Genomic DNA, 26782 nt, shown 5'->3' with positions numbered 1-26782 from the left:
TGTATGTTTTAACAGTAAATGAGGTTTGTAAAATACACATTACCTTGTAGGTAAAGTCCAGCTAGCTGAATCTAAGATTTGGAGAACAGGAAAAACATAATGAGATATAAAGAGAATAGAGTTTGTGGCTTCGTGGGGCTACATAACTGGATTTCAGAAAATAATTAATATTGATCACAGATGCGTTTTTAAAAACAGATGACTTTGAGAAACTTACCACATTCATATTTGTTTCAGGATCCACAGGCGTCAGCTCCCCTCTGGATACCTCGGAATGCAGGGTCCCAAGGACCAAACAGACCACCAAACACCAGAGCCACATTTTCATTCTGTATAAAACAGTCTGTTGTTACTTGTCTACACAAAGTTTTATTACACAAAATTATGTTGGTAAATAATGCTCCCATGAAAAGTTCTGAACCAGGTTTAGGTCAGGTAAAAGTTAGGTAAAGGGCAAATATAGAACAAATGACTCAAGCCATACCTCAAAGCAAAAATTGAGGAATTCTTTTGTACTGGGAAACCTCCCACCCACCACCCCCAGTTAATATGTGACATTTGGAGCCCAGACCACCCACTCACCTCCTCACCAGGTGGTTAAACATAATGTTCCCAGAGAAATAGCAGAAAGGAGGACTCACAAGAGAATAGGTTGAGAAAAAGGAAGATCCCCAAAATTCCGGAGCCTGTTAATCTCCCACCTTTTCCTCTCTAATTGTAATTTAAACACTTTTAAGTTCAGCCGATATGAGCTCTTGCTCCCACTAGCTATTCACTTCCCTTCCTGCATAAAATTACACCCAAGGGAAAAAGTGTAATGAAAGAAAAGAGAGCTTGCAAGAGAAAGAGAGGGAAAGAAGACCACCCCTCTTTGCTTCTGAGACCCTGCAGCCATCAACAAAGACCATCTAGTTTCTGGCAGTGATGGCACAAAATCACAGTGTAGCAAAGACCTTGGGGATGGAGGTTAAAGGCAAAAGGAAGCGACTCTTCCAAGGACACCCAGATGGTTAGAGGAAAAGCTGGGACAACAGCCCAGACCTCCCACATTTTTTAAAATAAATATAATCATTCAAAAAGATGCATGAGTGTATACCCATACAAAAACTTGTATAAAAATGTTTGTAACAGCTCTATGTGCAACAGCCAAACACTGGAAAAACCCAAATGCCCCTAATGGGTGAATGGGTCAACATATTGTGATATATACATACTACTCAGCAATAAAAAGGAATGCACATAAAATAACATGGATGAATCTCAAAACAATTATGGTGAGTGAAAGAAGCCAGACCATATAAATAAATATGTATGATTTCATTTCTATAAAACTCTAGAAAATGCAACCTTATCTCTATTGACGGAAAGGAGATCAATGGCTGCCTGGGGAGACGAGGGCCAGGAGCTAAGCATTGCAAAGGGAAATCTTTTGGGGGTGATGAACAGGTTAATGATATTGAACGTATCACAGTTTCACATGTGTATACATATCAAAACATAAAATTGTACATTCTAAATATGCCCTGCTATTGTACGTCAGTACAACAATACAGCTGTTTTTAAGACTTGGGCTTAAACTGAGTATTCCACAAGTCTTAAGAAATTGCTTCTCAGAAGATTGCAAAGGTGAACTGACTCCCTTCTGTCGATGCATCTCTTGATGGTGCTACATTGATTTCTCCCAGCAGTGGTGAACCTGGAACTTCTAGACAGGAGGGGATGTTATCTTGAGTCTGTACTGGCAAAGCAAGCCCACTGTGCTTACTCACAAGTTTGTATTTCTTTACAGTGGTTGGGAAGGGCTTTACAGTTCCGGGCTACCTTTTATCATAAATATAACCTTTCAAAACCCATTATTACTCGGGAATAAGGAGTATATTGAAAGGAAAAGTGAAAGTCTGTAACCACAATTTGAAACAGTGAAGCCTCTGGCAGTTCCTGCCTTTCCACTGAGGCCTATCCTCCGGGACCTGGACCAGCTGTCCACAATGGAAGCTCCAGAAGATAACAGCTGAAGCCACTCAACTGGAAATGTCACCCAGTTGATTTTTCCTTCCAACAAAACACTAGTAAGTTTTTCAACCTACTAGTCCAGTAATTGTCATAAGGATGAGGATTGAGAAGTTCAAATGAGAAAAAGCCTCCTCCAGGATGCATTCAATGTGCTTCGCTGGGCTCTCTTAGCAACTTTTATCTCAATCCTTTTTATACTGTAACAATCCAATTAAGTACTTGTCTGTCTTCATTTTGCCCCGGCCGGAGGGCAGAGCCAGCATCTGAGTCAACTCTGAACCCCCAGGACCTAGCAAAGTGTAGATGCACAAGACAGATTTTGAAAAATGGGATTGGGGCGGTCCAGAGTTCAGTGGCTGAAGAAAAGCTCCAAAGCAGCTTGTCATTCAGCTTTCTAATAATAACACCACCACTAATAATTTCCGCTCCCATTTAAGCTCCTGCTATGCTCCAGACTTCCGCAGGCAGCGCTTCCGACCTACTATGTTAATTAGGCCTCCGCCAACTCTCTGCAGTACCGTTAAGTCCTTTTTCCAGGAAACTTGAGCCTCACCCAAGTTAAGTACTGGAAGCAAAATGCCAACTGGTTAAATAGTATCGCCAAGATATTCACCAGAACCGATGTCAAACCGGTCTCGACCACACCTTGACTAACAAGTCAGAGTGGTCTGCAGGCTGCCTGGGGGAGTTAATGGGAGTAAAGGACAAGGAGGAAGGAGGTGAGGGAAGCTGGGAATCAGAAATCCTGGGTGTCACTGCAGCCCAGGGGCGACCGCGCCTGACCAGGAAACCCGAGGGCACCCGGGAAAGGGCAAGCAAATTCAAGACAGCCCTCAATTCCTGGGTCACCGCGAGATGCCTCGGGCGACCGCCTGCAGAAGAGGCACCCGCAGGTGCTCCAGGTAAGACGCGCCGGAAACCAGCGCAGGGGGTCCTGCCAGCGTGCAGAGGCTCAGGGTCGGCGGGAATGAGCCTCGGAAACGGTGTGGGGCCCTGGCCTCAGAGACCGTGGGGGGAGGCCGAAGCTGCGCCACCCGCACCTGTCAGCGCACCGGGGCCGGCACTCACCTGGAGCAGTCCTCCCAGGCCGCTGTCTACAGCCGCAGGGCCAGCTCGCAGAGCTGGGTCGCCGGCTGGGACCTGGAGGGGGCGGAGACGGCTGGACGCCAGGGCCCGCCCCCGGCTCCGGCTATCAGCGCCCCCAATCAGAGCAGCCGGCCGCCGGGAAGTGCCGCGGAGACACCGCCCAGGCCTGGCGCCGCCGCTTCCGAGAGGGTCCTCCGCTCAAGCGGAGCATGCGCCATGGACCAAGAGGTGCGGCGCCGGGCGGCTTCCTCCCCGGCGGAGTCGATTACCAGCTCCACCTGCAGGCCGGCACCCGCCCGGTCTCCTAGCGGCTGCCCCCGGCTCTGCCCCAGGGGCTCTTGCAGGGCCGGCACTCTCTGCGCCTAGCACGGAAAACATGGGCTCTACAGATGAAAAGAAATTATATGCTACGTATAAAGCGCTTAGCGGTGTGCCTGATGCAAAGCAATCTTGCTGTACATTTTATTTTCATTGCTAAAATGCCTAGCATTATTAAGACCCTAGGGGTATAGTAGCCAAACAAGAGCCCTCTTCTCCTGCTTACATTCTAATGGGAAGAAACAACATGAATAAATAAAAAAATGAGGTAGTGGAAAGTGCTATGAAGAGCAATAAAAAACTAAAGGGATAATGAAGGTGGATGCTATGTTATGTACAAGGTAATCAGGAAAGGACTCTCTGATGAAGTGACGCCGGAGCACAAACAAAAAGGAGGTGACTCAGAGCCATGTGGATACTGGGGAAGGAGTATTCTGAGATGAGAGAATAACAAATGCAAAGGTCCTGAGGCAGGAATATTCTTAGTAGCTTCTAGTAAGCGAAATTCGGTCAGCGTGGCTGGAACAGAATGCACGTGGTGGAGAGTGGTAGAACATGAAGTCCTAGAGGTGCCTTGGGGGCCAGTTGTAACGACTCTGCTATTTCTTCTGACCAAGATAAGAAGCCATTGGAAGGTTTTCAGGAGAAAGGCAACAATACCTTGTCAGTCATATCATTTGTAAATATTTTTCCCCATTCCATAGGTTGTCTTTTTATTTTGTCAATGATGTCCTTTGCTGTGCAAAAGCTTTTAAGTTTAACTAGGTTCCCCCCCCCCCTTTTTTTGCTTTTGTTTCCTTTGCCTTTGGAGACAGATCTAAAAATATATGTATATATTACTATGATTTATGTCAAAGAATGTTCTGCCTATGTTCTCTTCCAGGAGTTTTATGGTTTCAGGTCTTACATTTAGGTCTTCAATCCATTTTGAGTTTATTTTTGTATATGGTGTGAGGAAATGTTGTAATCTCATTGTTTTGCATATAGCTGTCCAGTTTTCCCAGCACCACTTGTTGAAATGTCTTTTCTCCATTGTATATTTTTGCTTCCTTTGTCATAGATTAATTGGCCATAGGTGTGTGGGTTTATTTCTGGGCTCTCTATTCCATTCCCTCTTAATAGTTTAACTGCCAGCAGGCCATTTTTCGCTTTGTCACAAAGAAGGGGACAATTGAGTCCTGAAGGAAATGGGGGAGCTTGTCCTGTCAATATGGGGGCAGGGGAGCATTCCAGGTGGAGATTCAGAGGGTGGCAGGGGTAGAGGTAAGGATGGGGAAGTCCATCACGTATGGCCACGTAAATCCTTGCGAGAACTTTGGCTTTTACTGATTTGAAAATGCTTTTGTTGTTTTACTTTAATATTGCTTATTAATGAGTTTGTGGTTGTTCTGTGATACACTTACATGATATTTTAGAACAATGAAATTGTGCTTATGTCTTTAAACAATTTGTTTGCAGTGCCTTCTATACCCCTTGTAACATTATAATCCACAAATTTCTGTTGGAGTTCTATAACATATTATCATTTTAAAAATGATTCAACTGGTTCAAAACAAAACAAAAACCAGACAAATGAAAAAACAAACAAAAACAAACTCAGAGGAGCTATTAAAGTAGAGAGAGAGGGCAATTACACTTTTTGTCTGTACCATTCATTTCATTATAGAGAAGGAATCTTCCAAAGAAGAGAAGAACCAGGCTAAATCCCTGGGATCTTTAGGAGAAAAGAAGGCAGTGAAAGGGAGCAGACTGAGACCTGAGTAAAGGCAGTAAAGGCAGTGAAAGGGAGCAGACTGAGACCTGAGTAAAGGTCACAGTGGTCAGCAGTGCTGGGTTCTCCCACAAGATCCTGGTTACCCTGTAAACCCTGGGAATATGGAAATCAGTGTCAATACTAAGTGCCAACCAATTATAGACAACCAGGCCAGTCTCACAATTACTCTCATAAGATCAGTCTTTCCAAGTATTGCAGAATTTATTTGCATGTTATGGAAAGCACATACCTGAATGTAGTTAAGGAAGCAACTATAGACAGAACTAGCAGATGCAGCATTAGCTTTAAAAGATGTTCTGTACCTTTATATCTGCTGGCTTGTTCCTTATTTGTGTAGGCAACTTTCTAGAATTTCTCCTTATTCTCCACCTCCTCCTCCAACCCTTTCCCTTCCTGTGTGAGTCAGAACTAAGCTGTCAGAGCAGAAAATTAAAGCCTCTCTCCTTGCCTCAGATTTAGAAAAATATATATTTATTTTTTGTTTTTATGAAGCTTTTATATGTTATCACCATCAGTCATGTTGGATACAAAAGAAGAAGGCAGCTGCCTCAAGGGAGTGGAAGAGTGACCAGGTCATGACTTGTGATGCTTGACTATAGACACACCTTTTCTGCAAGTCCTCAAATGTCTGTTCTGCTCAGACTTGTGAAATAGTTCAACAGTTAACGAGAAGGGCCTCAACATTAGAGGACTGAGAAAGCAGGGAAAGAACTGTGTTATTATATTATGCTTTATGTTATCTTGAGTGGAAGATAAGGAGTCTATACAAATGTTTTGACTCAAGTCTGTCTCAGCTTCTATTTTCTATTTCTCAGTTTCTATAGAGGTCCTATCTAATGACCTCATAAATCTGTTCCAGATGAAGAGCTATCTATAAAATGCTCTATGATTCTATGTCCATGTGTGTCACAAGGTCTGTAAATTGCTCTGAAAACTGCTGTGAGAATTGCTTTGATATAATTATGACAGTGAGACTGCAAAACTTCGGAGAGCATTTTGATCACCATGCAGCATGCTTTGCAGATATCTCTACAGCTAATCTGTCTAAAAGAGGAAAATAAGGAATGGAGAATAGAATAAGGTGCAGGTGGCCATGAACATGCAACTTAAAATATCTTAGTTTGTAACCATCAACCTTACTCCTACAGAGGATCTATTCTTATACTAGCTTCAACTTTCCTGTTTATGTGGTGTATACCCAAAATGCTCAATGTCAGCTTTTTGAAAACAGGTATCATGACTTCTATCAGTTTGGATTCTAACTAGGACACTTAAAATGGGATGATTGAGAGAGCTGATTTACAAAGGGACTATTTAACAGTTGTTGGGTAGGAGAATCACAAGACAGCACAGCAGTTAGCCATCCCTAGGCCCAAAGAGATGAGATGGCTACTGGAAAACGGAAGGAAAGAGTCTCATAGAAGCCCCCTTGAAAGGAACAGTACCCTTCAGTAGAATGACACAGCACTTAGCCTCTCAGCAGGGAGAGAACCAGAGAAATAAACCCTCAACCATCACTGTCTCTCTCCCTTCTTTCTTCTGCAAGGTGCTCCCCATTGACAAAACCCAATCAGTAGCTGGAGGACATAGGAACCTGTTAATATAGTCTATTCCATAATCCTTCCACTTCACAGGGCAGGATGGAAAGAAATGGAGCTAGATTGGGGAAATTCAAGATAACGTTCACATGATCTTTCTACACGCTATGCTGGCAGAGGGAAGTAGGAGGAAGTCCAGAATTGTGGTTAACAATGCAGACTCAGGGATCAGAGCTCCCAAGTTCAAGCCAGTATCTACAACTTGTTAGCTGTGCAAACTTGGGGAAGATTTTTAACTTCTTTCTGCCTGTTTCCTCATCTGTAAAATAAAATTAGTAGTGTCTAAGACCATTTCAAAGTTTAGACAAGATAAAATGTGTAAAAGCCCTTATGAGTTATTTGTAATGAGGTAGATGGACCTAGAGTCTGTCATACAGAGTGAAGTAAGTCAGAAAGAGAAAAACAAATACTGTATGCTAACACATATATATGGAATCTAAAAAAAAAAAAAAAAAAAATTGGTCATGAAGAACCTAGGGGCAGGATGGGAATAAAGACGCAGACCTACTAGAGAATGGACTTGAGGACATGGGGAGGGGGAAGGGTAAGCTGGGACAAAGTGAGAGAGTGGCATGGACATATATACACTACCAAATGTAAAACTGATAGCTAGTGGGAAGCAGCCGCATAGCACAGGGAGATCAGCTCAGTGATTTGTGACCACCTAAAGGGGTGGGAGGGAGGGAGACACAAGAGGGAAGAGATATGGGGATATATGTATATGTATAGCTGATTCACTTTGTTATAAAGCAAAAACTAACACACCATTGTAAAGCAATTATACTCCAATAAAGATGTTAAAAAAAAAAAAAAGCACTTATAATAGGTCTGGCATATAGCACTCGATAAATGTTGGTTAATTGTTTGTGTTTTTTTAACATTTTTCCTTACAGTAAATTCCTTTCTATAAATTCAATTTATTTGCTTATTATTAATGGCTTTTAGTTATCATATAGGTTCAATATAATTCCCACTTTGGTGTGTATATATCTAACACTATTCTCCCCTGCATACCTAATTTTACAAAAATGGGCTCTTACTGTACATATTATTTAGTTGTCTACTTTATTCCTACTTAATATTGGAAATCTTTCTATGTCACTCAACATTTTAAAACTCATTTTTAATGGTTGCATGTATGATTTTGTCATTTGGAGGTACAATAATTTACTAACAAATCCCCTTTGTTGGATGTTTAAGTTATATCCATTTTTAAAAACCAATATCAGGGACTTCCCTGGTGGCACAGTGGTTAAGAATCTGCCTGCCAATGCCAGGTACACGGGTTCGATCCCTGGTCCAGGAAGATCCCACATGCCATGGAGCAGCTAAGCCCGTGTGCCACAACTACTGAGCCTGCGCTCTAGAGCCTATGAGCCCCAACTACTGAGCCCCTGTGTCACAACTACTGAAGCCCGCGTGCCTAGAGCCCGTGCTCCACAACAAGAGAAGCCACCACAATGAGAAGCCCGTGCACTGCAACGAAGAGTAGCCCCCACTCACCACAACTAGAGAAAGCCCGCGCACAGCAACAAAGACCCAACGCAGCCAAAAATAAATAAAAATAAATTCAAAAAAGAAGAGATGCCAACATATTAGACAAACAAATCTTTGGTAACATAAGTGTTAACTTCTCTAGAGACAACCATACAATCCTTTAAGGTGACATGAAAGTGTGTATAAGTGAGACTGAGGTTTCTGCAGCCTAGAGGTTTCCCTCTCTTTGGGGGTAAATTTAAAGTGACATATTGGCAAGACAATAATTCAACTGTAGCTTTTTTTTTTTTCAATGGGTAAGCACTTTATTTATTTATTTTGGCTGCGCTGGGTCTCAGTTGCAGCACGCAGGATCTTTAGTTGTGGCATGTGAACTCTTAGTTGCAGCATGCATGTGGATCTAGTTCCCTGACCAGGGACTGAACCCCGGTCCCCTGCATTGGTAGCGCAGAGTCTTACCCATTGGATCACCAGGGAAGTCCCTCAACCGTAGCTTTTGAAAATATTTCCTTTCCAAATGTTAACATCCGGTAAATGAACATATCCCCTGTTAGATCAAAGAACTCAACACAGGAAAAGCACAAGCATGGGTACTCCATTCACCTCCGTGCATCATCTTAGACCTTTCTTAGACCCCAGGCTGCTCCAGGGAATTCTGGTCACCTAGAAAGACCCTTCACCTCTAGCTCATACTAAAAGTACTCCTTATTCCGAACAAGATGAAAGATAACATTCTTCCTAAGGGAAGGCAGAAGGAGGAAACACATTTGTTAAGCATTGCCTATGAGTGTCTTCCTAAGTACTTCACATCCAATATCTCAATAACCCCTTGCAAATATGCATAAAATTCTCTAGACTGCTCACTTTATCCAAAAAAGAAGGATGCTATGTCTTTCTAATTCATTTTAGGTGACTCCTGGCACAACTAAGTATCTCACTGAAAGGTAGTAAGTAATATCTAATAGAGATGAGAATAAGACAAAAAGGACTCACTTGCTTTCATTTGGCTTAAAGAAAAAAAAGAAAGTACTCTATTATAAGCAGTACTCAGACCAATGCATGATACAGTGCAAAAATTTAATACAATGTGGTTAAACACAATATTCAAGCACATGAAGGTCATCTTCTGACAGATGAACTGGGCATTTTTTTCAATAGTTTCCTTAGTGTAACTTTATAAAATTCTTGCCTTCAAAAGTGTCTGGCACTGATCTTGATACTTGTTAAAAAGTCTGATATAAGACAACCACATCTCAACAGTGAGAGATTTAGGAGATCATCCTAATGCCTGTCTTCAGAATACATCATCAGAGAACTGATCACCAACTTCATCCCTTACTTCTTGGTATTTCCCCCAAAGTCTACCCTCTGGATTATAGGTATGCATTTTAATATTCAATCTTTCAGCTAATCTTTGTCCTGTGATCTTGGCTTGCATCTCCTCACAACTGTTTCTACTCTTTCTGAAGTGCCAAAGATCCTTCTAGGAAAGCAGCTGTGTAGGTGTACGGTGATGTGGTAGAAGTCCAGCTGCTGTGATGCCATTAAGATGCTTCTTATCCTTGTGCCTCCTTCTTCAGAGGAAACAGGAGGCCCTCTTCTCGCATAATGACAAAAGGGAATACATTTGTTTTAAGTTTATGTGGTCAGGATGCTGGGTTTTTTGGCCCAAATTCCTAGCACTTCCACGAAAGAGGCTCCTTCTGAGTTCCACTAGGAAGGCCTATCCAGGTACAGTACTTGTGTTTTCCTCTGAGTGATTTTTACCTTGTGATCCTTTGTAACCTATCAATAAACAGGTTGTCAGAGCTGGAGTATCTTCTGCTTCACTTGAGTGTCGATGCTGAGGGAGGTACTCACTAGCTTCGGAAGAAGAAGGCGCCCAGGCTCTGCAGCTGGAAGGCCGGCTCTCTCCCGCTGCGGACTCGCTTTTGAAGTCTCTCCATCGTTCGTGAAGGGGACTGCGCAGTTCCTGTTTGTGTGAGGTTGCTTTAGATGACCGGCTGGTATCTGCAGAGGAACAGCCAGGAACGGGTCATAAAATGTCGCGAATCACTGTCAGAATTCTGGGCCTTAGCCGGGTCCACATCCTCTCCCGCAGTGGCTTTTCGCCTTGATGCACGGTCTACGGGCTGAAACTGTTCGCTTTACCTCCAAGCTCCTCACGTTGTGCAGTTTGGCCACAGAGCTGAAGCTCTTTTCACCCTGGGTGGGCAACTTGCAAGTGACTTTGTCGTTGTCAAAGCCTCGCCTAGCGCTTCAGCGCCTCCCGGAGCTCTGCCGGACTCGGTGGCCCGAGTCCCAGGAGCTGGGGCTCCAAGCGTGGCCGCGGGGACACGGGCGCAAGGCTGGAGGGCGACAGACAACTCGGTACCCCGGCAGTCCCGCCGCATGCGGCCATCGTGGCCGTTAAGGATGTTGATTCGTTACCAAACCGCCATCTAGAAAGCCAGTCACGATTTAAACTTCCATCAGAGATCAATTATTGAAGGACTGGATCACATTTTGGGTACCTACTTTGCAATCTATTTCATATTTGAGAGAGGACGAATTTTTAAAAATTTCTTTACCAAAAATTGAGATTAAGTCCTAGTAATGAATCTGCAGGTCCAATTTGTGATGGCAACTGGATGTGATTACAGAGTCGCTGAGGTGTTAAGATGTGAGGACCTGGGCTTAGACTTTGGAGTCAGAATTCTGGTCTGTCATTTGTTAGTTGTGTGGTCTCAGTGCCAATTTCTTTCTCTTTAAAGGATTGCTTAACTATGTCTATGCAAAGGGCAGATGGATCTTGGGGACAGTGGATTTTAGTCAACTTAATGAGATGGTCACTTCAGTTTAGCTGCTGTTCCAGCTTTTCATTGTTGGAGCAAATTGACCCATTCTGGGGCAGGTGGTATGCAGCTATGCAACTGGTAAATGCTGTATTATCTATTCATGTTAGTAAAGACCAATAGAAGCAGTTTGCTTCCAGCTGGCCAGACCGGAAATTCACCTTCCCTGTCTTATCTCAGGGATACAGCCCTCTGTCACTATTTCCTTCACAGAGACTGATATTTCTTCATTTCCCAAGACATCATGCTGGTCCACTGTGATGCTGATGGTATGCTGCTGATTTGGACATGGTAAGCAGGAAGTTGCAACCATTCTAGACACCTTGGTAAGACTCATGTATATCAGTGGGTGGAAATAAGCCCCTTAACATTTCAGAGGTCTGCCACCTTAGTGATGTTTCTAGGAGTCCAGTGTCTGGGGCATGTTGACATGTACTTTCCAATGTGAAATACAAGTTGTTGCATCTGCTCCCTTCTACTACTGATAAATAGGCACCAAGCCTAGTGGGCCTCCTTGGAGTCTGAGACAATGTGTACCTCGTTTGAGCCTGCTACTTTGACCCATTTTCTGAATTACCCTAAAGGCTGCCAGTTTTGAGTGCCCACAGAGCAAAAGAAGGGTCTGCAACAGGTCTGAGCTGCAGGCAAGCTGCTCTGCTACTTGTGCCATATGACCCAACAGATTTGAGATGCCCAAAGTGTCTGTGACAGATAGTGATGCTCTGTGGAGCCTTTGTCAGGTGAATCACAGAACACACCTTTAGGATCTAGGAGCATAGCTATGTCATCCTCTGCAAATTACTATTCTCCTTTGAGGAACAGTGTCTGGCTTGTTCAGGACTCTTAGTAGAGACTGAATGAATACTTGACGGTAGGCCATCAAGCTATATGTGATTGACTATCCATCATGAATTGGGTGTAGCCTGACCAATCAAACTATAAAGTTGGGTGTGCACAGGAGCTCTCCATCATCAAGAAGTGCTGTAGATGAAACTGAGCCCATGAAGGACCTAAAGACGCAAGGAAGTCCCACAAGCAAGATTCCCATGACCCGTATTCTTTCTACATTGCCCTTTCTCTCTCAGTCCTCATCTATGGCCTCATGGGGAGTTCCATGTGACTAGCTGACTGAGGAAGAGATTATTTGGACCAGTTTATACATGGTTCTGCATGATATGTTTGGTACCTCCCCAAAGTAGACAACTGTAGCACTCTAGCCCCATTTAGGGGTGGTTCTGAAGGACAGTGGTTATGGGAATTTCCCCCAGTGGAAGAGCTTTGAACAGTTAACCTGCATGTTAATCTTTCCAAGAAGGAAAGATGTCCAGAATTAATGGATCTACATTGACTGTGGCTCCTTTAACCTGGAAGCTGAAATTGCTAAGTCACCACTTTGGGCTCCTTATTCCAGTAATGCAACAGGCATCAGAACTTGGGTCAATGGTTGCCAGCTTCTTTTTTTTTTTTTTCCTCCCCACATCTACACTCCCCTTCCAACTCAGGTCCAACCAGAGAAAGCCAAATACGTTTCTTAAACCAATCACATAAGATGTCCATCTCTAGTTAGTCCTCCTCCAGCTTCCCGGTGCCAACAGCCCCCAGTTCTGGGCTCCTGGAGCCTTGTCTTTCCACCTGGGAGCTTCCCACTGCCCTGTCTGCCTGGGGTCCCCGCCAAATGCAAGTGATGGTGGCGACTCCTCTGGCCGGCTCTGAGTAAACAGCTGTGTGTTCTCACTGGAGTCGCCTGTGTTTATCTTACAGGGCATCGCGCCCTCCCAGCAGGTAGAAGACAAGAAGAGCAGGGTTCCAGGGAGGCGCCGGGCCTGGCTGCGGTTTGGCTCCAGGTGGGCGAGCGCGGCCTCAACTTGGAACAGCGCCTCCTCTGGTCCCCGGGCGGCGGTTCTGGAGGCGATGCTTCTGAAGGCATGGAGATGGGGGTCCTCATTTCAATCCCCTAGGTCGGGAGGCCGCCCTCCCTGCTCGCGAGTCCCGGCTGCCCGCACAGCGGCTGGTCCTGCGTCTGCTGCACCGGCAGCTGCTCGCGTGGAGCACTGCCTGCCCCCGCACCCTCTCCTGCCCCCGCACCCTCTCCTGCCCCCGCACCCTCTCCTGCCCCCGCACCCTCTCCTGCCCCTGCATCCTCTCCTGCCCCCGCACCCTCTCCTGCCCCCGCACCCTCTCCTGCCCCCGCACCCTCTCCTGCCCCTGCATCCTCTCCTGCCCCCGCATCCTCTCCTGCCCCCGCACCCTCTCCTGCCCCCTTATCATCTCCTGCCCCCGCATCCTCTCCTGCCCCCGCACCCTCTCCTGCCCCCGCACCCTCTCCTGCCCCCGCACCCTCTCCTGTCCCCCGCACCCTCTCCTGCCCCCGCATCCTCTCCTGTCCCCCGCATCCTCTCCTGTCCCCCGCACCCTCTCCTGTCCCCCGCACCCTCTCCTGCCCCCGCACCCTCTCCTGTCCCCCGCACCCTCTCCTGCCCCCGCATCCTCTCCTGTCCCCCGCACCCTCTCCTGCCCCCGCATCCTCTCCTGTCCCCCGCATCCTCTCCTGCCCCCGCGTCCTCTCCTGTCCCCCGCACCCTCTCCTGCCCCCGCATCCTCTCCTGTCCCCCGCATCCTCTCCTGCCCCCGCATCCTCTCCTGTCCCCCGCACCCTCTCCTGCCCCCGCATCCTCTCCTGTCCCCCGCACCCTCTCCTGCCCCCGCATCCTCTCCTGCCCCTGCACCCTCTCCTGCCCCCGCACCCTCTCCTGCCCCCGCATCCTCTCCTGCCCCCGCACCCTCTCCTGCCTCCGCATCCTCTCCTGCCCCCGCATCCTCTCCTGCCCCCGCATCCTCTCCTGCCCCCGCATCCTCTCCTGTCCCCCGCACCCTCTCCTGTCCCCCGCACCCTCTCCTGCCCCCGCACCCTCTCCTGTCTCCGCATCATCTCCTCCCGCTCCACGGAGCTCATGGTCTCCGTCGTTCATCTCAAGTGTAGTGAGCGCGGCTCACTGTTTTATCACTGCTTCGGCTGCTCACCACGTGAGGGAGGAGTGTCTTCCCTCTGTCTTTGCTTTCAGGTTCATTCAGGTTCCTCTGGCAAACCTCGATTTCTTCCTGTCGATTTGGACTTGAACTTCCTGAAGAAGCTCCCAGTGGCCCCCTGCCGATCGTGGCTTTTGCCGCTGGCGGAGGCTGGGGTCTCACCTCAGGGCAGAATGTCTGGGTCTGGCACCTGTCGGGCTGCCCCTGTCGGGCTGCCCCTGTGGGCGGAGTTCCCTTTGGACAGACCCGGGGCTCCACTCCCTACTGACCTTGCAGGTAGACGGGTGGACTCGGGGACAGGCTGGGGGCTGTGCTGGGCTTGGGCTCCTCACAGGTACTCTCCGTGGGGCGCGGCCCGGAGGCCGGCGTGGGCTGCACTTGGATTCCTGGTGCAGGCGGGGCCGGGTTAGACTGTGGCAGAAGCCGAAGCCAAGGGGACCCCGGACCCTCACGGTTAGGCTGCCTTGGCCGTTCTGCACGGAGGCCTGGCCGAGGCTGGCTCTCTCCCAACGCGGGGGGTTCCTGCTCTGATTTGTGCCGGTGGAGAGGGCGCTGGGCGGTGGGCGGCAGCGGCGGTCTTCTTCCCCTGCCGGCTCGCTGGCTGCGCTGTGGCCCTCCGCCCTGTGCCCTGATCCTCCTGCACATCTGCGTTCCTCCTCGGAGTGTTCTCAGAGCAGCAGTTAGAGGTGGGAATGTGCTGCTTGCAGCTGGCGGGGGCCCTGTGCCGTTCCTGGGGGCGGGGGAAGGAGTGCTGCTGTTAGATCCGCTGAAGGCTGAGGCTTCAGGGTGACCCGGTAGCCCTCTGGCTCAGATCTCTTATAACCCAGGAGCAGATACTGGAACATTACCTTGTCTTTCCGGCCTCTCAGTGAGTCCTGGATCTCTGTCTCCACGTGTAACCATGGACGCCATGAATTCAGTCTGCCCGGGGTCCTGGTAGTCAGCGAGTGGCTCCATGTAGAGCTTTAGTTCCTTATAGCCATGACCCAGAGTAATCCACGGATCCTTCACAGTTTGCTCTAAAGGGCCTCTCTTGTTGGGATCGAGAATGAGACATTTCTCTAGCAGATAGTCACATTCCATTGACAAGAATGGAATGTGATATATTCTGCTCAGAACCCGCTCCCACAGCTCCTTGAGTTTCCATCCTTCAAAAGGCAGGAATCCATTGGCCAGTGTAGACAGGATGACTTCCTGTGCTTCTTCCCTGGAAGAGTTCCGGGCAGCATGAGGGGACCACCCCAGAAGGTGTCCAGCTTGTTGTAAAAGGTGCATTTGTTGCTGAAGCCAAAGTGTGATGTTCGTGTTCACATGCAAGAGCAGGTTTTCTGCCTTTAAGTCTCTGTGGACAGTACCCTCCTGGTGGACTCTGCTTTCAGCTGCTTTGCTTTCCTACTGCCATGAGCCACGAGCTGCTCAGACACCTCTCCTCCACTAGCGTCCTCCTGACAAGGCAGAGAGTTTCCTCAGCCTCCGTCACTTCAAATACTTCACTATGTTGGGATGATCCAAGCCTTCATGATTCCTGCTTTGCGGGACAGTTTCCGGAGGCTGGAGGAGTTCCGCTGAGTCTCATCAACGATCTTCACGGCTCTCGCTTTCCCAGCCAGGATGTGCCGGCCAGCTTCACCGTAGCCCAGTCTCCCTTGATGATGGTCTCGAGGGTCTGGAGGAGACCATGTGAATCTGGGTCTCTCCTCAGCAAAGACAGCTTAGAGGCCCCGCAGCACGCTGGACTCACTGCTCTGCTTGGAGTTGAGGCGTCCTGAGGTCGGCTTACATCTGGGAAGAGCTGGTGAGAAGCTTGGTCCAAATCAAAAGAAAACCAGTTCAAAGTTCACCCCATGAACTGGTCTTTATGACTGAATCAAAACACAATGCCAGGGCTTCCCTGGTGGCGCAGTGGTTGAGAGTCTGCCTGCCAATGCAGGGGACACAGGTTCGAGCCCTGGTCTGGGAAGGTCCCACATGCCACGGAGCAACTGGGCCCGTGAGCCACAACTACTGAGCCTGCGCGTCTGGAGCCTGTGCTCCGCAACAAGAGAGGCCGCGATAGTGAGAGGCCTGCACACCGCGATGAGGAGTGGCCCCTGCTTGCCACAACTAGAGAAAGTCCTCGCACAGAAACGAAGACCCAACACAGCCAAAAATAAATAAATAAATGATTTAACAAAAAAAATAACACAATGCCAGACAAAAATGAAAATAAACTAAACAAATAAAAACTGAAAATGGAGTGAGTAAAAAGAATAAAGAAAAAAGAAAAAAAGAGAATAAAAAGTAAAAATGAGAAAAAGAAAAAAGTGAGAAAAAGAAAGTAACAAATGAAATAGACAAAAATGCCAAAGAGGAAACAGGGTACCTTTGGTCAAAGTCTCTCAGGTGACTGAAAAGCAGCTTCCTGAGCCAGAAGGACTGACAATTTAGGCCCAGCCAGGGACTTGGATAAGTGCTAGGAACTCCAAAGCAATAGTTTCATATGAGGTCATGGGAAGAAATGAATCTACCAACAAGGCTGGGGATAATCCATTGTGATTTTCTCACTTATTGATCTCAAAACCCCCTTACTCTTTTAAAAAAAATATTAAGGACCTCAGAGAGCTTTATGTATGGGTTATAGCAAGTGACATTACCTTATTAGAAATTGAAACCTGTAGTATGCTTCTAGTATGCTAGAAAAGTGGCCTATTCTAGTTTGGAAAGGTGTGATCATTTCTGGCTTTTGAAAACCTCATAATGTCTACACTTAAAATATTCAGTATCCTTTAAAATCTGAATAATTTGGATCAAAATAATGTCACAACTTAATTGGCATTATGATACTGTCTGAAATGTTCTGTTGCGTAAGACACAGTAAAGAACATTATTAATAACTCTAAAGCTGAAGGGAAGCTAGCAGGCATCATAGTTTGATTTCTTATTCACAGTTCTGCCCAGTTTCTTTGGAGTACATTTCTCTCTTTCCACACTCTTTCTCTCTTTCTCTCTTTCCTCAGGGCTCTGTACTAACTCCTACTTCTGCCTGGAACATTCTCAGAGATCCATATGGTTTCCTCCCCAACCTCATTCAAGTCTTTGCTCCAATGTCACCTTCTCAGTGCGACCTTCCCTGATTTACCTATTTGGTCTTACAAAACCCCTTGCATGTCCTATCTGCCACCCCTATTCCAAACTATGTATTATGGAAATTTTTTAAACATACAAAAAATTTTTAAAGTATCTTCCTCATGTATCTATCATCCAACATCAATAATTTGCAACATTTTTGCAATCTTAGTTTATACATAAACACTTCAGTCTGCATCTTTAAATAAATGTATTTTAGAAACACTGCCACCATGCCATTATCAAATCTAAGAAACTAACATTATCATATACCAGTATATATTCAAATCTCCCTGTTATCTCAAAGATGTCTTGTTACAGTTGATATGTTTGACAAGGTACATACTTTGCTTTATAATTTTTCTATAGCTATATCACCACTTAAAATACTACATATTTTACATATCTGCTTCCTGTCTGTATCTCCCATTAGAATTTCAACTTTGAGCAAACAGAGATTTTTGTTTTGTCCTTTGTTCTAGGTATCCTCAGCACCTAGAATGGCTTTCACATGCAGCAGGCGTTCAATAAATGTTTCTGGAATGAATGGAATTAGCAACAAGGATGTGACGATCAAGGGGCATGCTGTCTAAACCTGGTCAGATCTGTTAGTTTCTATCTAACTTTAAGCAACTTTTCTGAGCCTCGGTTTTCCCATCTGTAAAGTGGGACTAATAACACCCACTTTGCAGAACTGATTGCAGGGCTGCAGTCTTGTTGTGAGAAATAGAGAAAATATGCGTACAGTGCCTGGCATGTAGTACACCCTCAGTGAGGCTACTATTTGTATTTTTCATTAAGTTGCAGATCTTGAGATGAGATCATCCTGGATTAGGATTAGCCCTAAATCCTATGACAGTGTCCTTATGACAGAAAAGGAGAAGACACAGGAACACACAGGGAAGAAGACCATGTGAAGACAGAAGCAGAGACTAGAGTAATGCAGCCACAAACCAAGTAACACAGGACCCATCAGAAGCTAGAAGAGACAAGAATGCATTCTCCCCTACAGCCTTCAGAGGGAGTGTGGCCCTGCCAACACGCTGATTTTGGATTTCTAGCCTCCAGAACAGTGGAGAACAAATTTCTGTAGTTTGGGGATTTCTGTCTTACACCAAGTTTGGGATAATCTGTTATAGCTGCCACAGGAATCTAAACACCTTCCTCCACTCTGACCCAGCACAGAGTACTATGCCTGGCCTCAACCAATCCAATGGTTTGGAGCATGTTCACCATATTTTCAATGGATTTGAAGTTCACCCCAAACTGGTTCTCAGTTTTCATTTATCTCTCTCTCTCTCTCTGTCACTGTTCTCAATATATCTCCCCCAACTCCCACCCCACTCTCCTACTTTTATGGTGGAGTCAGAGGCACCAAAAGATCTAATGATTTCTTTCTGGCTTTTTCAGAGAGTTGTGACAATGGAACAAATATCAATTGGAGGGTCTCTACTTATGTGATCTGATGCTGTACAAATACATTTTCCATCATCCTATGAAAGGTCAGGAGAGTGGGACAAATAGAAATATCAAGAGTGATTGGAGAGGACCTGCGCAGAACGGGAGAGGCAGCATGTGGAAAGGAAGGCCTCTGGAGTATGGTTCTGGAGTTTTGAGGATGATTTAACAAAGGCATTAGGAAAGGGCAGACAGCAGAAGCAAGAAGAAATACAATCGTGCAGCCTGTGGGAAAAAAACCACATTCACAGAAAGACAGACAAGATGAAAAGGCAGAGGGCTATCTACCAGATGAAGAAACAAGATAAAACCCCAGAAAAACAACTAAGTGAAGTGGAGATAGACAACCTTCCAGAAAAAGAATTCAGAATAATGATAGTGAAGATGATCAGGGACCTTGGAAAAAGAATGGAGGCAAAGATCAAAAAGATGCAAGAAATGTTTAACAAAGACCTAGAAGAATTAAAGAACAAACAAACAGAGATGAACAGTACAATAACTGAAATGAAAACTACACTAGAAGGAATCAACAGCAGAATAACTGAGGCAGAAGAACAGATAAGTGACCTGGAAGACAGAATGGTGGAATTCACTGCCATGGAACAGAATAAAGAAAAAAGAATGAAAAGAAATGAGGACAGCCTAAGAAACCTCTGGGACAACATGAAATGCAACAACATTTACATTATAGGGGTCCCAGAAGGAGAAGAAAGAGAAAAAGGACCAGAGAAAATATTTGAAGAGATTATAGTTGAAAACTTCCCTAACATAGGAAAGGAAATAGCCACCCAAGTCCAGGAAGCACAGTGAGTCCCATACAGGATAAACCCAAGGAGAAACACGCCCAGACAGATAGTAATCACATTGGCAACAATTAAAGACAAAGAAAAATTATTGAAAGCAGCAAGGGAAAAATGACAAATAACATACAGGGAACCCCCATAAGGTTAACAGCTGATTTCTCAGCAGAAACTCTACAAGCCAGAAGGGAGTGGCATGGCATATTTAAAGTGATGAAAGGGAAGAACCTACAAGCAAGATTACTCTACCTGGCAAGGATCTCATTCAGATTCAATGGAGAAATCAAAAGCTTTACAGACAAGCAAAAGCTAAAAGAATTCAGCACTACCAAACCAGCTCTACAATAAATGCTAAAGGAACTTCTCTAAGTGGGAAACACAAGAGAAGAAAAGGACCTACAAAAACAAACCCAAAACAATTAAGAAAATGGTAATAGGATCATACATATCTATAATTACCTTAAACGCGAATGGATTAAATGCTCCAACCAAAAGACACAGGCTCACTGAATGCATACAAAAACAAGACCCATATATATGCTGACTACAAGAGACCCACTTCAGACCTAGGGACACATACAGACTGAAAGTGAGGGGATGGAAAAAGATATTCCATGCAACTGGAAATCAAAAGAAAGCTGGAGCAGCAATACTCATATCAGATAAAATAGACTTTAAAATAAAGAATGTTACAAGAGACAGGAAGGACACTACATAATGATCAAGGAATCAATCCAAGAAGAAGATATAACAATTGTAAATATACATGCACCCAACATAGGAGCAGCTCAATACATAAGGCAACTGCTAACAGCTATAAAAGAGGAAATCGACAGTAACACAGTAATAGTGGGGGACTTTAACACCTCACTTACACCAATGGACAGATCATCCAGACAGAAAATTAATAAGGAAACACAAGCTTTAAATGACACAATAGACCAGATAGATTTAATTGATATTTATAGGACATTCCATCCCAAAACAGCAGATTACACTTTCTTCTCAAGTGCAAACGGAATATTCTCCAGGATAGATCACATCTTGGGTCACAAATCAAGCCTCAGTAAATTTAAGAAAATTGAAATCATATCAAGCATCTTTTCTGACCACAACGCTATGAGATTAGAAATCAATTACAGTGAAAAAAATGTAAAAAACACAAGCACATGGAGGCTAAACAATATGTTACTAAATAACCAAGAGATCACTGAAGAAATCAAAGAGGAAATCAGAAAATACCTAGAGACAAAGGACAATGAAAACACAACGATCCAAAACCAATGGGATGCAGCAAAAGCAGTTCTAAGAGGGAAGTTTACAGCAATACAATCCTACCTCAAGAAACAACAAACATCTCAAATAAACAATCTAACCTTACACCTAAAGGAACTAGAGAAAGAAGAACAAAAAAAAAAACCCAAAGTTAGTAGAAGGAAAGAAATCATAAAGATCAGAGCAGAAATAAATGAAATAGAAACAAAGGAAACAATAGCAAAGATCAATAAAACTAAAAGCTGGTTCTTTGAGAAGATAAACAAAATTGATAAACCATTAGCCAGACTCATCAAGAAAAAGAGGGAGAGGACTCAAATCAATAAAATTAGAAATGAAAAAGGAGAAGTTACAGTGGACATCGCAGAAACAAAAAGCATCCTAAGAGACTACTACAGGCAACTCTATGCCAATAAAATGGACAACCTGGAAGAAATGGACAAATTCTTAGAAAGGTATGACCTTCCAAGACTGAACCAGGAAGAAATAGAAAATATGAACAGACCAATCACAAGTAATGGAATTGAAACTGTGATTAAAAATCTTCCAACAAACAAAAGTCCAGGACCAGATGGTTTCACAGGTGAATTCTATCAAACATTTAGAGAAGAGCTAACACCCACCCTTCTCAAACTCTTCCAAAAAATTGCAAAGGAAGGACTCCCAAACTCATTCTACGAGGCCCCCATCATCCTTATACCAAAACCAGACAAAGATACTACAAAAAAAGAAAATTACAGACCAATATCACTGATGAATATAGATACAAAAATCCTCAACAAAATACGAGCAAACAGAATCCAACAACACATTAAAAGGATCATACACCACAATCAAGTGGGATTTATCCCAGGGATGCAAGGATTCTTCAATATACGCAAATCAATCAATGTGATACACCATATTAACAAACTGAAGAAGAAAAACCATATCCTCATCTCAATAGATGCAGAGAAAGCTTTTGACAAAATTCAACACCCATTTATGATAAAAACTTTCCAGAAAGGGGGGATAAAGGGAACCTACCTCAACATAATAAAGGCCATATATGACAAACAGCAAACATCATTCTCAATGGTGAAAAACTGAAAGCATTCCTAAGATCAGGAACAAGACAAGGATGTCCACTCTCACCACTATTATTCAACATAGTTTTGGAACTCCTAGCCACAGCAATCAGAGAAGAAAAAGAAATAAAAGGAATACAAATTGGAAAAGAAGAAGTAAAACTGTCACTGTTTGCAGATGACATGATACTATACATAGAGAATCCTAAAGATGCCACCTGAAAACTACTAGAGCTAATCAATGAATTTGGTAAAGTTGCAGGATACAAAATTAATGCACAGAAATCTCTTGCATTCCTAAACACTAATGATGAAAAATCTGAAAGAGAAATTAAGGAAACACTCCCATTTACCACTGCAACAAAAAGAATAAAATACCTAGGAATAAACCTACCTAGGGAGACAAAAGACCTGTATGCAGAAAACTATAAGACACTGATGAAAGAAATCAGAGATGACACAAACAGATGGAGAGATATACCATGTTCTTGGATTGGAAGAATCAATATTGTGAAAATGACTACACTACCCAAAGCAATCTACAGATTCAGTGCAATACCTATCAAATTACCAATGCCTTTTTTTACGGAACTAGAACAAAAAAATCTTCAAATTTGTTTGGAGACACAAAAGACCCTGAATAGCCAAAGCAGTCTTGAGGGAAAAAAACGGAGCTGGAGGAATCAGACTCCCTGACTTCAGACTATACTACAAAGCTACAGTAATCAAGACAATATGGTACTGGCACAAAAACAGAAATATAGGTCAATGGAACAGGATAGAAAGCCCAGAGATAAACCCATGCACCTATGGTCAACTGATCTATGACAAAGGAGGCAAGGATATACAATAGAGAAAAGACAGTTTCTTCAATAAGTGGTGCTGGGAAAACTGGACAGCTACATGTAAAAGAATGAAATTAGAACACTCCCTAACACCATAGACAAAAATAAACTCAAAATGGATTAAAAACCTAAATGTAAGACTGGACACTATAAAACTCTTAGAGGAAAACATAGGAAGAACACTCTTTGACATAAAACACAGCAAGATCTTTTTTGATTCACCTCTAGAGTAATGGAAATAAAAACAAAAATAAACAAATGGGACCTAACGAAACTTAAAAGTTTTTGCACAGCAAAGGAAACTACAAATAAGATGAAAAGACAACCCTCAGAATGGAAGAAAATATTTGGAAACGAATCAATGGACAAAGGATTTATTTCCAAAATATATAAACAGCTCATGCAGCTCAATATCAAAAAAACAAACAACCCAATCCAAAAATGGGCAGAAAACTTAAACAGACATTTCTCCAAAGAAGACATACAGATGGCCATGAAGCACATGAAAAGATGCTCAACATCACTAATTATTAGAGAAATGCAAATCAAAACTACAATGAGGTATCACCTCACACCAGTTAGAATGGGCATCATCAGAAAATCTACAAACAACAAATGCTGGAGAGGGTGTGGAGAAAAGGGAACCCTCTTGCACTGTTGGTGGGAATGTAAATTGATACAGCCACTATGGAGAACAGTATGGAGGTTCCTTAAAAAACTAAAAATAGAATTACCATGTGACCCAGCAATCCCACTACTGGGCATATACCCTGAGAAAACCATAATTCAAAAAGACACATGCACCCCATGTTCATTGCAGCTCTATTTACAATAGCCAGGTCATGGAAGCAACCTAAATGCCCATCGACAGACAAATGGATAAAGAAGTTGTGGTACATATATACAATGGAATATTACTCAGCCATAAAAAGGAACGAAATTGGGTCATCTGTAGAGACGTGGATGGATCTAGAGACTGTCATACAGAGTGAAGTAAGTCAGGAAGAGAAATAGAAATATTGTATATTAATGCATATATGTGGAACCTAGGAATACGGTACAGATGAACCGGTGTGCAGGGCAGAAATTGAGACACAGATGGCAAAGAACAAACGTATGGACACCAAGGGGGGAAAGCGGCGGGGGTGGGTGGGTGGGTGGGTGGGTGGTGGTGGGATGAATTGGGAGATTGGGATTGACATATATACACTAATATGTATAAAATAGATAACTAATAAGAACCTGCTGTATAAAAACATAAAATAAAAATTTAAAAAAAAAGAGTGATTGGAGATAGAAATATTTCAAATAGGAGACAAATCAGTGTGTGTACATGTGTATGCGCTTGTGTGTGTATGTGTGTGGGCTGATGTGTATGATTGATTAGTGTGTGTGTGTCCAGGCAAGGGAAGCAGGATCGTGGCTTAAAAACTTAAGTGGTACTAAGCTGAGTGTGACTCCACCATGCCACTGGGGGCATTCAGGGGTTAATTGTTACTGGTGTGTCGCTGTATGGGGTGGTGCCCTTCTGGGGGCCATTTGCAGAAATTACTAGGAGTGTTTTGGGATAGATTTTAAGGTAAAGGAAGAGAAAATGGGAACACAGATTTGGTGTGAGGAACATGACTCAGTGTGAAAGGGAGGGGAGGTTTCAGGAGTATTTTTCATTCTAGATCTGCCTTCCCTTCCTGCCCGGCCTAGGCACTTGTATAGGTAAAAGTACATTAAAGCTCTTCTGTCACTACAGTTTCCATATGTGGTAACCCAGCTACATGCAGGGAGTGAAGGCAAACCTTTCTGCCAGCTCACTGGGGAACAGGTGGCCTGGCCAAGGACACCAGGCTCAGCTTGGGCTTTGGAGAGAGCAGTGGCAGGAGTGTCACCATGGCATGTGGAGCAGGGAGGAGAAACCCCATGGAGATAACATGGAGCTCCCAGACATATTTGGGAGTGGGGGGTAGACTAGGGCAGGGCTGGATTCTGATCTTGTGGGTGGAAATGGAGCCAGAGAAACAGGGTTTTACTTCTCTCTTCTGTTTCTCTCATGGAGATGCCGGTTTTGACTCCAGGCTGGAATGACCTGGGAAACACTGGTGACAGTAGGGGTATGAAACCAATTACATTTACTGAAAACCTGCCATTGCTGGAACTCATTGAAAACAAGCCTATTTTACAAAGCCAATGAAAAGAACTTGTAAGACTTGTTATAATTTTGCAAAATTGATCAATAAAAAGAATTTACTTTGCATAGATGTGGATAACAAACGAATGACAAAATCTCCAGGATTAGAACCTATTAAGGCTATCATACCCTATTTGCACCATAAACTTGTGGTCGTATGGCCCTCCTCTCTCCCCTCAGTCTCTCTCAGCCACCTCAGGCCTGTCAGTCAGGAGGTGTCCAGTATCTGGGAGCGTCTCAGCATCTCCACTCAGGCCTCCACTCACCCAGCAGCTTCTCCCGGAAGAGCAGCTAGGAATCCTGGGGATCAGGGACTCCCACTGGGTCACCTTTAATTGTGGGGAAGTGTTCTGCTTTTCAATCAAGTACTGTGGTTACCATGGGCAAGGCGCTGTGTTAGGCAGAGTGGGGAAATCTGCAGGGCTCCACACACCGCCTTCACCCTTAGGAGTGTTTGGGGAGAGTGAACACACACTGAAATTAGAAAGGGAAGAGAGAAGAAAGCAACAGAAGGACAGTGTCATGCAGTGCTCATGTCCTGATGTAGTCTCATTTGTTTACTTTTGCTTTTAGTGCTTGTGCTTCTGGTGTCATATCCAAAAAAATCATTGTCAAGACGGATGTCAAGGAGTTTTTTCTGCAAGGACAATTTTAACGGACCCTGGAGGGGTGGAGGGCGCTGTCAGGTTTCCCCACTAGGGGGCGGGCTTGGCCGACTCACCGGCCCCTTGTGAGCTGGGCAGTGGTGGCCTGTCCATCTTCTTTCCCCACAAAGGTTTCCACAGCCCCTTCAGAAGTGAGTGCTTGAAAAACACCACCACTTTTCTTTTGTAGTTCTTGAAAAGGACTACTCAGAAAATTAAGAAAATACAGAAAACCACAAAGAAAATTTATCCACAGTCTTAGAACACTGGGATTCCACTAGCATTTTCGTGTGGAATGAGTTGACTTTTCCTTTTTAAAGTAGCAACTGGCATCTCAATTCCTTTTGTGTGTGGGGGTTCTGTTTTCTTTTTTCATGGTTTTTTTTTTTTTCTTTTTCTTTTTTTGAGAAAAATAAACTGGTACATTTTCTTGGTTCAGAGTGGGAGGACATCTTGTCCCTGGATACAGGAAGGAGAGAGATGGGGTGTGGGGACCGGGTGTCCTCTGACAAAAGGGATTCAGAGCTGGGAGGAAGCTGGGTGACCTGGCTTTTTTTTGGCAACAAATGCAAAATCGTTTGTTGCATTGTGTGAATGGGTATTTTGGCGGTGCTGTGTGGAGGTGTTAATTTCACATCTAGGTCAAAACAAGCAGCATAAACATGGAGTCTGGGAAGAGGGAACTCAGGAGGCCATGAGCACAGAAACCCATGTGAAGCTGCAGAAATCTGCAGCTTTGGACTTCGGGCATCGGGACTTCTACAGTCTGTGGTGGATTGACAGGGGTGAGTCAGCTATACCCGGAAATTTGGGGAAAGGAAAACATCTGGCTGGATAATTGTGTCATGCTAGAAATATACCACTGGAATCATGCTGTTAATATATATATATAGGGGTCTTTCCTGGTGGCGCAGTGGTTGAGAATCTGCCTGCTAATGCAGGGGACACGGGTTCGAGCCCTGGTCTGGGAAGATCCCACATGCCACGGAGCAACTAAGCCCTTGAGCCACAACTACTGAGCCTGCGCGTCTGGAGCCTGTGCTCCGCAACAAGAGAGGCCACGATAGTGAGAGGCCCGCGCACCGCGATGAAGAGTGGCCCCTGCTTGCCACAACTAGAGAAAGCCCTCGCACAGAAACGAAGACCCAACACAGCCAAAAATAAATAAATTAATTAATTACTTAAAAAAATATATATATATATATACATACATATATATATGTATCAATACACCACTACTCCTTGGAGTGACCACGAGA

At 44.5% G+C, this 26782-nt stretch overlaps 1 protein-coding gene and 1 pseudogene across 2 annotated transcripts in view; both read right to left on the bottom strand.

The window, feature by feature from the left end:
* The window catches only part of LIPA (lipase A, lysosomal acid type), a 104535-nt gene that overhangs the window by 29509 nt on the left and 48244 nt on the right, over nucleotides 1–26782 (bottom strand). Inside the window, exons 1-2 of one of the 2 annotated variants that reach the window (XM_059900949.1) lie at nucleotides 3082–3190; nucleotides 218–329 (exon numbers count right to left, since the gene is read on the bottom strand). In XM_059900949.1, coding sequence (XP_059756932.1) covers nucleotides 218–328 — 111 coding nt within the window. In that variant the 5' untranslated portion in view covers nucleotide 329; nucleotides 3082–3190. Of the gene's footprint in view, nucleotides 1–217; nucleotides 330–3081; nucleotides 3191–26782 lie in introns of those variants that run through there. The other variant, XM_059900952.1, reaches the window with a different exon arrangement.
* On the bottom strand, nucleotides 12681–25637 carry LOC132350419 (serine/threonine-protein kinase MARK2-like; annotated as a pseudogene).

This window comes from Balaenoptera ricei, chromosome 16 (assembly GCF_028023285.1).
Source record: "Balaenoptera ricei isolate mBalRic1 chromosome 16, mBalRic1.hap2, whole genome shotgun sequence".
NCBI classification, from domain to species: domain Eukaryota; kingdom Metazoa; phylum Chordata; class Mammalia; order Artiodactyla; family Balaenopteridae; genus Balaenoptera; species Balaenoptera ricei.
The sequence above is the reverse complement of the archived record's forward strand: the minus strand, read 5'-3'. Positions and strand labels throughout refer to the sequence as shown.